General features: G+C 37.9%; 1 protein-coding gene across 3 annotated transcripts in view; it reads right to left on the reverse strand.

Moving 5' to 3' along the window:
* The window catches only part of arhgef7b (Rho guanine nucleotide exchange factor (GEF) 7b), a 29,608-nt gene extending 21,757 nt beyond the window's left edge, over positions 1-7,851 (reverse strand). Inside the window, exons 1-2 of one of the 3 annotated variants that reach the window (XM_027156411.2) lie at positions 7,437-7,851; positions 4,768-4,851 (exon numbers count right to left, since the gene is read on the reverse strand). In XM_027156411.2, coding sequence (XP_027012212.2) covers positions 4,768-4,851; positions 7,437-7,601 — 249 coding nt within the window. In that variant the 5' untranslated portion in view covers positions 7,602-7,851. Of the gene's footprint in view, positions 1-4,767; positions 4,852-4,945; positions 5,016-7,436 lie in introns of those variants that run through there. The other 2 variants (XM_027156412.2, XM_027156413.2) reach the window with 2 other exon arrangements.
* Between the last annotated feature and the right edge of the window lie 2,527 nt (positions 7,852-10,378).

Genomic DNA, 10,378 nt, shown 5'->3' on the forward strand with positions numbered 1-10,378 from the left:
CGCTCTCTCTCAAGTTCAATTCTAAATGCTTTAGCCATTAGGGATATTAGAGGCATGACATAATCTCCCCACTATCAATGAGAGAGACTCTATCTAGTCAGTGATGTACTGTATGTGAGCTAATGATGATGATGCTCATCATCTCTACACTGGCTACCTGTTAAGTATAAAATTGGTTACAATCTGCTGCTATTTACGTATAAGGCTCTGTAAAGTTTAGATCCTAATCAGTTTTGATCCTCTTCTAACACAACAATACTTCACGCTCTTTGAGATCACAAAACTCAGGACTTCCGGAATAACGGTGTCTACTAAAGCCTTCCTGACAGTGTTCGGAGCTCAGACACACTTTCCCAGTTTAAATGTAGATTAAAGATCTCTGGGGCTTTTTACACCTGGTCATGTTTTCTATGATCAGATAACTAACTGATGGCAAAAAGACCAGGTCTAAATGCCCTCCGAAACGTTTTCGAGACAGATATAAATCCGATGGTACAAACCACTTCAGGAGGTGGTCTGGGACGCATTTCAGATGAAACTGGACAGGTGTAAATGCATGTGGTTGTCTGGGTGATCTTTCACCCAGGCGTCTCGTTGGGGCAAAAACGCAGCAAACAGTAAATGCTGTTATTTGTAGCATAACCGTCGTAACAAAAACCACATACACCAAAGCGAGTTCCATTTTAATTACCCCGGAAATGAGGTCAAATATATTTGCATTTCGGGCGGGAGTAGAAAGATCGGATCGATATCCGATTCGCCAAGACGCATTTATGTGGCCTAATGTAAATGGAACAGTTTTAACAAATCAGATAGCTATCGGATCAGAGAAAACACATGAAGTGACCAGGTGTAAAAAGGGCCCTCTTTATCCAGGTGTACACATAATACATCCTACACCCGTGTGCTCCAGTAGATACACATATATTATCGGCTTGTGTTTAATATTATGAATCACAGCTACATTAATTCCTCTCCACTTGCTTCTGTTTTTCTCCCCATCCCGAGGCATCCGATGATTGTGCCAGCTTTTATAACAAATTATAAATCACACCGCCACCCATATGAGGATGAGGTTCCCTTTTGAGCCTGGTTCCTCTTAAGGTTTCTTCCTCTTCCATCTAAGGGAGTTTTGCTTGCTCAATGGGGATGTAAATTTTTATGATTTTTTGCAATATTTCTTATGTTCTGTAAAGCTGCTTTGAGACAAAGTCCGTTGTTGAAAGTGCTATACAGAACTGAACGCAACACGACAGCCTTCACACGTCCCGGCTAGTAGCTGTCACGTGACAGAGAGCGCTGACTTGTGGGGGGTGAATTGGCAGGAGACCAAACTGGGGAGAAACTGGGGGAAAATCCAGTCCCATAAAAGGAAATAGTTTGCAGCTTGGCACATAAGTGATAAACTGCAAAGTCTGCTTTTGTAGAGGATAAAAACAAAAGGACTTGTTACAGCGTTGCTTCGCGGATGCGATGTTTATAATTAAATAACACACTTGTTTGGTCTGTTTATTGCTCGCCTTAAATTATGTAGAGTTTCTGCTATACAATCTCCTACGAGCGAGTTGTTCCTATAGACGCAATCGTATATCAGAGCAGAAGCACTAATATAAATAGCATTCAAAACATTACTAGAAATAAAATATTACAGCTTCTGTCAGAACCTGCTAATCTTCACCGATGGACGTTTAGACTTCATCATGTTTATTAGATACCAGTTGAACAGGAACTGAAGTAAAGTTCCACCTCCTTCACTGGTGACAGTGATGTCAGAAATCTCTGACTGTAAAGCTGCACTGCCTTTAAGGTCCGTACACACACACACGTATTTATCGACTGTAATAAACGTCTTTAAGTGTTCGCGATGCGACAAACGTCTACATGCTTTGTGTAATGATTGCACTGTCACTGTGAAACCTTTATTTTCCTTCTAAAAGAGGAACTGTTTTCCTTTCTTGGAGTTTCCCCTCCTTCTTATTCTCTGGAGAGCCTCTCGCTGGGATGGAGTGTGCCTGTAACTGAAAGCCATTAATGAACTGTAAGACAGGCTTATTCAGACACACAGCTCTGTTTACTACAATAGAGCGCTTGTGTTGAGGCTGACCGTGGGCCAGAGCTACAGATAAAACCAGCTTCAGTGCAGAAACGGTGAAGCGGTTGTCGTCGAGAATCGACGGCACAGCCTTTATCAGAGTGTTTAGTCTTTGGCCAATGACTGAAGCTGTGTGTTGTGATGTGATGATAACAGGGATCTCTGGAAGTCCACCACGCATTGACATCTCAGAAAGTTTTTATATCGTTCAAGTTGAATAAATTGAGCCTCAAATTAATTTATTTAAGCACTTGTTCAAGTCCAAAACTATAAAATGATGCAATGCAAAGTTTATAATGAAAGGCTTGTCGCTCTGACACAACATACACAGAGGGTTTCCTTTTAAGTAGAACTCTTAAGAAAGATAAGACCTCTTAACTATCCAAGGAATTTGCGAGAAACCTTTTTAGCAAAATTAAACAACACAACATTAACGTAACACCACATTTGGATCATGATGTGCATCACGATGTCTTTATATATATATATTAAAAAAAAAAAAACAGTGAATGCGCTTCGGAGTTAAAGCCCGAGCTCAGCAAAAAAAAAAAAAAGCAGCTTTGGGTCTGGTTGATCGATTGAAACTTGCCAATGGCACAGTTTCACAAAACCCCTAGAGAACCATTATCTGAAACCTTGAAGAGGTGAGAATGCTTACAGTACACAATATGAAACACAGTAGCCTGTTAAAGTGATCGGTTTCATACTGGAAGCTTCTACAGTTTCGGTATTTATAAGAATACTAAATAAACCTACTCCAAAGCGCAGGCTTCTCGTCATGTCCTGATGTATTTAAACTATATGGGCTTTCTGTATTCTTAAAGCTGATTGGTCAGAAGGTGAAGGTACTGTTTTATTTTTTAACAGCTGATCTGTCTGGAAAAACTTATAAATATTTCTGCTCTTGCTGTAATAATTTCTACAGTAACAACTCATTTACAGGAGCTTGTGCGCTTCCCGTACTGATAATCTATGATCGATAATAAAATGCTGTATATTTAAATAAATTAAATATTTATTAAACATTTATAGGGTTGATTTCTGCTTTCTCGAGATCGAGACAAGCTGTGGTTTCTTTTGTCTTATTAACGTCAGGATGAAGCAGGAACGGCTGTTTGTAACAGGAGCTAACTTGTATTGTGGATGCTCCACCATTTTAAGTGCTATTAAAAAGCATAAAGATTGAGAAACCAAAATGAATCACTGACAAAATGAATCAGCTTCCAGCAATATATATAGGTGACAGTGAGTGTTGGTGATTAGATGTCGCGTGTCCAACAACATTACAAAATTGTGAACTATACAAATACGGAGCGACTTGGTGCAGCGACTTCCACTGGGCGTGAAGACAGTAAAGTCCACGTGTTCCTTGGCAAAAAGAAAACACTGCTTCTCTTTCGTCTTTTATGATATGATGCAGATATAAACTGCTGAATTTCATACCCAAAAACCAAAACTTCCAGCAGAATATTTCGTTTTACTGACAAGAAAACAGATTTTTTTTGTCAAAAGTACCGAGCACCAACTCAGTAAAACCTTTGCACGTGTAAATGTAAATTTATTCTGCTTTACTGTACATGGGTCTGCATCACACTAAGCCTGTCTCTCATTAGTTTCTTATAACTGTACACATAACAGAATCTAGTTTGTATTTTATAAACAATAAGCAGTCACCTGCAAAAAGTTATGTAAAAAAAGTAGGCTACAAGAATCAGATGATCAATAAGAGTTTAATTAAAACTAGCAATTTTCTGTCTCATATACTATCTAGCACATTGAAGTTATGCTCATTTTTTCTGACAACTTAAAGCTAAGCCATGTTTGTTTTTTTTTACTCAATACCTGAACCTGTAATGCTGAAGTACAAGTCACATCGTGCCCTGCAGTTTGATTCGGTTTATAAAGGATTAGTATGGTCTGGACTTTATCAGCAATCAGGTCTGCGCTGAACTCAGAGTTTAACGATGACTCATTAGTTCCTCAGAAGCTCTCGGTTGCACTATTATAAACTGTCAGGAAGGACATTATTTACATTTACACTATTTACTGTAGTGTCACCCAAATGACTATGAGCTTCCATTCTGAGCCTGATTCCTCTCAAGCTTTCTTCCTCATATCATCTCAGGGAGTTTTTCCTCACTGCCATCGCCTCCGGCTTGCTCATTAGGGATAGAGATAGATATATAGTATCTTTTACGTGAATCCTTTTTAAATTATTTTTAAACTTTAAATCATTCATTTATTTTTATCCTTATTTTTCTTCTTCTTCTTCTTCTTCTTATTATTATTATTAGTTTATTTATTTATTTTTCTCTCTCTTCTGTTTCCATACTTCTGTAAAGCTGCTTTGGGACAATGGGAAATTTTAAAAGCTCTATACAAATAGATTGAATAGAATTGAAGTGATTAATCCAATGTGATTCCTAGCTTCCCACTGAGCTCCAATCTGCCTCACCCTAGCTGCCTCACCCGATCTGCCTTAACACATCTGCCTTACCCGATCTGCCTCACCCGATCTGCCTCACACTATCTGCCTTACCCTATCTGCCTCACCCGATCTGCCTCACCCTATCTGCCTTACCCTAAATGCTTCAAATGGCAAAAGCTGAAACAGAGTTAAATGTACAGACACAGGGAATAAACAGTAAACATAAACACCACCAGCAGCTGCTCACCTCCACTCGATATGAAGCACAGGCTTTGAGGAACTCCCTGATGTTGCTCAAACACTCGCCGTCGCTCTTCGGCTCCTGATAGACCTAAGTGCATAAAATAAAAACGTCTGAAACTCTCTGTTCTCGGGGTTAAAGCCACACTTTTTCTGTTACACCATAGAGAATAAACGAGCAGCACTTATTAAAATCTCCGCTGTAGCTTCTAAACGCTACCTATCCACCGAGTAGGCGTAAAAGTAGCGGAAGTGACGCAAGATGACGGCGACACGCAGTGAGTGGAGGAGTGTTTACACACAGCACTGAGTTTATAATGAGTTCAAAATGAAATGATCAAATACATGTTTTATGTCTACTGTTCGTATATGTGTTAGGTGGTTTTGTATTGATTTATTCATATTTAAATAAAGCCCATTGAACATTTCGGACTCAAAACGAACATACTATATAAATAGTGTTATTAAATAATAATAATAATAATAATAATAATAATAATAATAATAATAATAATAATAATAATTCTACATTGGAGATTTCTATAAATAATTTCATGCTTGACCTGCTCTCATACAGCTTACTCATGATCTTAAAGTGAAAAACATCTTGGATTATATTTATTAATAAGTGTATAAGATTTACTCTAGTATTATATATATATATATATATATATATATATATATATATATATATATATATATATATATATATATATATGTGTGTGTGTGTGTGTGTGTGTGTGTGTGTGTGTGTGTGTGTGTGTGTGTGTGTGTGTGTGTGTGTGTGTGTGCATAAGATTTACTCTAGAATTACATTTTTAAGTTGACTTTTGTTGTTCAATCTCCTTTTATCAACATGTTTGTCATATGCTGCTGGTTAACAGTTTCCACAATGCATTTAAAATATCTGCTGATACTGAGATGTCATCTATCACAGCCATTTGTGTTATAGGTTAAGGGTATACTTTGACCAGAAATTAAATTTTCACCATCTCATGATGCAAGACAGGGTATAGCTACAAGTACTCATTGTGCAAATCCTGTATCTATATACACTGTATTACTGTATTGCTTTTAACAGGTTATGCATAGATTACTATGAGATTGCTTAATAACTTATGTACTAATAATGTATACACTTTGTGCAAGCCATTTGCACAATGCTAAACTGGTAGACATATCTTTCCTTACTTGTTAGCAACATTATATTCATAGCTCCAATAAAAAAATAATATTAAAGACGCTTAGGACACTAAATCTTGTCTTATCTTGCATGATAAACAGTTTCAGTAAAAGTTCATATTAAAGGCAGCTGATGTAAAAACTAAAGTATGTTTACAGTACATGTTGGTTATAGACCTCCCTGGTGCTTGGGGTTGGGTTAAAGATTATGTGATGAGAAAACTTTCTTATTAATTAACACATGTAAGATCTTTTCATAGAGTGGTTGTTTTAAATATGTTTGCTCAATGACAACAATTTATTTTATGATATTAAATCAAGATGAAAAGATCTTACATGTGTTTGTATAAACAGAAAAATGAACATCTCAGTTTTATGTCTACAATAACTGGATAGATGTATGTTAATGCAAAAGATTCTTAAAGTTTTGTTTATTTATCTTTTTTGGCTTTTTTTTATGCACACTGCATTCTTGTCACTATATAAAAGCTTGGTCACAAATAAAATATATTTCAAAATGGCTTCTAGTCATTTTATTGCAAAAGGCTTTATGAAGACATTCTGGCTTTGTGAAAATTCTGCATATATACAGCATATACACAGAGTCAGTCGGATTTCAGTTGTCTGCAAAGCTACAATAACTCAAAACAAAACCAGACTTTAAAACTGTTGTGAGCAGAAAAGCATCTCCAAACAGAACACACCGACTCTTGAGATTGATGGACTACAAAAGAAGGTCAGATCGGTTTTCACTCCCTGTCAGCCATAAACAGGAATATAAGCCTACAGTGGACACATACCAAATCTGTACCATAAAACACTGAATGAATGAATGAATGAATGAATGAATGAATGAATGAATGAATGAATGAATGAATAAATAAATAAATAAATAAATAGACCAGGTGCTGTTTTTCTTTATTAAATGCCCAGTGTTACTTAACATGTGCCACCTGTTGGTTCAGGACTGGAGCCCCACGTGCTGTTCTACTTGTCCAAGTGTCACAAGGTTCACAATGTGGTGGGATGCTTTTCTGCTCACCACTGTTGTAAAGAGTAATTGTTTGTTTTACCGTAGCTTTTCTGTAAGCTCGAATCAGTCTGGCCATTCTCCTCTGACCTTTTCCATCAAGGCTTTACCTCTACCTCATACAAATGCTGTTGTTTTGTTTTGGTTTAATTTTTTTCCTCAGGATCCTGTGTTTATAATAAAGTGGTAAGTGTGAATATATGCGCAAAGGTAGCTTATATTCTTACAAAGTCGTAAAACCCGGTATATACGCGCCCACGGTGCTAAAAGCCCCCCGCGCTTTGACCGCATCTGCGCGCGCTGACTCTCCGCCGTACCGGACAATAACTGAGCGCGTGGATGGTGAAAAAAAAATCACAGACCGAGAGCCGTTCTTCCAACGGGTATTTATTTATTTTTATTTTATTTTTTGTTTGTTTGTTTTTTATCAGCTTAGAACACAAGCAGTTTTAAAGGCAGTTTACCGTGAGGAGTGACCCGGGGCGCAGTCTCTCGAGCAGCCTGCACAGTACCACGCCGTCTCTCAGCGAGCTCTGAAGAAAGCTCTCGGGATCCGATATGCGTTTTTTTGGCGACTCCAACACACCGAGCGCGATGAGCCATGTGACCGTCTGCTCGGCCGGATTCATGTTCGGAAACGTGCGTCCTCAAATATGGATTTTGGAATCGGTTTGCGCGGTCGGTTACCTCAGATCATACACATCCTTTTGTTTTCCTCTGCAGTCATTTGAGGAGTAGCTCCTGGATGTGATCCCTCCTTCTATCTGGCAGCAGTGTGCATGACGATCTGCCTCGATTTGTCTAGTAGGGGTTTGGTTTCGTGCTCTGGTGCTTTTTCCAACTGTTTGGCAGGATGTCAGAATGACCCCCCTCTCTCCTTTTCTCTCCCTCTCCTTTCCTCTCTTTATCCCTCTCCTTTCCTCTCCTCTCCCTCTCCCTTTCTCTCCCTCTCCTTTCCTCTCTTTATCCCTCTCCTTTCCTCTCCTCTCCCTCTCCCTTCCTCTCCTTCTCCTTACCTCTCCCTCTCCTTTCCTCTTCTTCTTCTTACCTCTCCTTCTCCTTTCCTCTCCCTCTTCTTTCCTTTCCTCTACCCCTTCTTTCCTTTCCTCTCCCTCTGTCTCTCCTTTCCTCTCCTCTCCTCTCCTGTTAACAAAAAGTAACACGCCTCTGGAGACCCTGACAGCTTATGCAAATGGAGATTTGTTTTCAGTGCTGCTGATGGTAACAAGTGGCTGAAGTTTAAAACAAACATAAAAGGAAGGAAGGAAGGAAGCTTTGTCTAAAGGCGGCTCTTATTTTGCAAAACACGCATACATACAATGTTGAGAACAAAGCATAAAAAAAGAGCAACCAGCCTCATCTCTGCACAGTGAAATGATCTGGATCAGGGCTGCTCTCCCAGTCTTTACTGATTAGATACACTGCTTGCACTTTCCATTTGCTTGTCATATTCCATGTGTTGGTTAATTTCCTATTATTTCCTTTAAATGTAGATCTTTTCACTCACCAAGGCACATTTGCTGTGGTGATGTAACAATAAAAGTGACTTGACTTGACTCTTAGTGGCCACTAGCCCCAAAATAACCCACCGCCAGTCTTGCTTTTCCATCCATGACAATGTTCCAGTTTCAATGTTCCATGAAACCCATGATGCTGACAATGCTGATTGGGGTTGAGTTTTACTGTAATAACCCTGCTGGGTAATGAATAATGAGTAATTACCCAGTGTGCTAGAGTGAGCTCATCCTCTGCCACACATATGACTGTAAAATGCTGGTAATGAATTCAAATTCTGCAAGTAATTTTTGATCTTATTATGAACATAGTATTCCCTCAAGTTGAATACATATTATGTAATCATATACTGTACATGGGGATAAAATGTATGAGAAAATGAATGAATCATCTGATAAAATCTGTGGAAAATAACCTTTAAGTTATCTGAAGCATGTAGAATGGGGTTCATATGATTTATTTTTTTTTAAAGTAAGGATGATACCAAGCATCCAAGGTCACCTCTGAAACTAAAATGGTTTGGGTTTAATTTTACTCGCTTTGATTCACTTAAAGCAACTAAACACAATAAAATTTAATACTATGGATCATTTGCTGCAGCTGATTCCAAAAACCATTAAAACTTTAAATATGGCTGCTTAGAATTGAGTCAATTTTAGACCAACGACTAACAATTGTAAAATCTTAACCATGTTTGGTCCTACACAAGCAGTGTTAATTCTGTCAAATTGCTTGTTGATGAAAGAAAATTTCACAAAGTAGGCTTTGTGTACGTGAGACAGATATTGGTGTACAGCGCCCCCTGCTAAGGGCTGATGATACCCCAATTTAGCCGTTACCTTTTACAAACACTATATGGGCAGAAGTTTAACCACCACACCGATATGTAGGTCTTTCTAAGTGTCGCCTCAAAGTGTTGTAGCATTACAGTTTCCCTACGATGAAACTAAAGGACCCAAACCTGTTCCAACATGACAGTGACAGTGCACAAACCCAAAAAGTTAAGATGTAAAAGAACTCGAGTGGCCTGCATAAAGTCCTGACTTCAACCCCACGTATGTTAAACACAACAATGTGAAAAATATGCAATAAGCTCTTTAGGACAGAACAAGTGCTGTACAGCATTTAGACGACACCACGTCATCCAAACAAACACAACGAGATTCATCCAAAATCTGTGAATAACTACAAAGAAAATATATAACATACATACATGCACACTGTACATATATCTAGAGAAAATATTAGATAATAAAAACAAGCAGTTTTTATTGTTTATAATAATTTTTTTCTCACTTAATACACACGAGAAAAAAAATGTGTGAACAATTTGCATTGTGAAAATTCTTACTATTCTATTACCTTGTGATTTCTTGTGATCCTTAAATGGCTTCCAGGTCACTATGTATAACTACAGTGGTAAAAATAAAGGTTCTAAAAATGTATGTTTCTAAGAACTGTTATCATCCTTGGAACATTTTGTTGAACATAAGAGTAGAGCTCTGAACAAAAGGGTTTTTAGTATAGAAAAATGTATTTACTACAAAAAATAAATGGTTAACAAACAACCGTTTACTAAAAGGTTACTTGGTGAACCAAAAAACCATTTTGGATTCTTCTTGGCACATTTATTTCTAAGAGTGTACAGACAGGTGACACATTGAAGAAAAAGCTGGAATGAACGATCGGCTGAGAAGAAAGGATGCTTCTGGACTGGTGTAGTGCTTGAGAAAATGATGTAATTATGTAACATCCTTCCATTCTGTGTTTCATGTGTCATTACCTTCGAAATAAAAACAAGATGTCAGGAGAAAAACTTCTAATTGACTTCTAAGAAGGTTCATTAATAGGCTCTGATGGCAGGATTGGAAATAGTACAAAATGCACACAT

The sequence above is a fragment of the Tachysurus fulvidraco genome, chromosome 18, assembly GCF_022655615.1.
Source record: "Tachysurus fulvidraco isolate hzauxx_2018 chromosome 18, HZAU_PFXX_2.0, whole genome shotgun sequence".
NCBI lineage: Eukaryota > Metazoa > Chordata > Actinopteri > Siluriformes > Bagridae > Tachysurus > Tachysurus fulvidraco.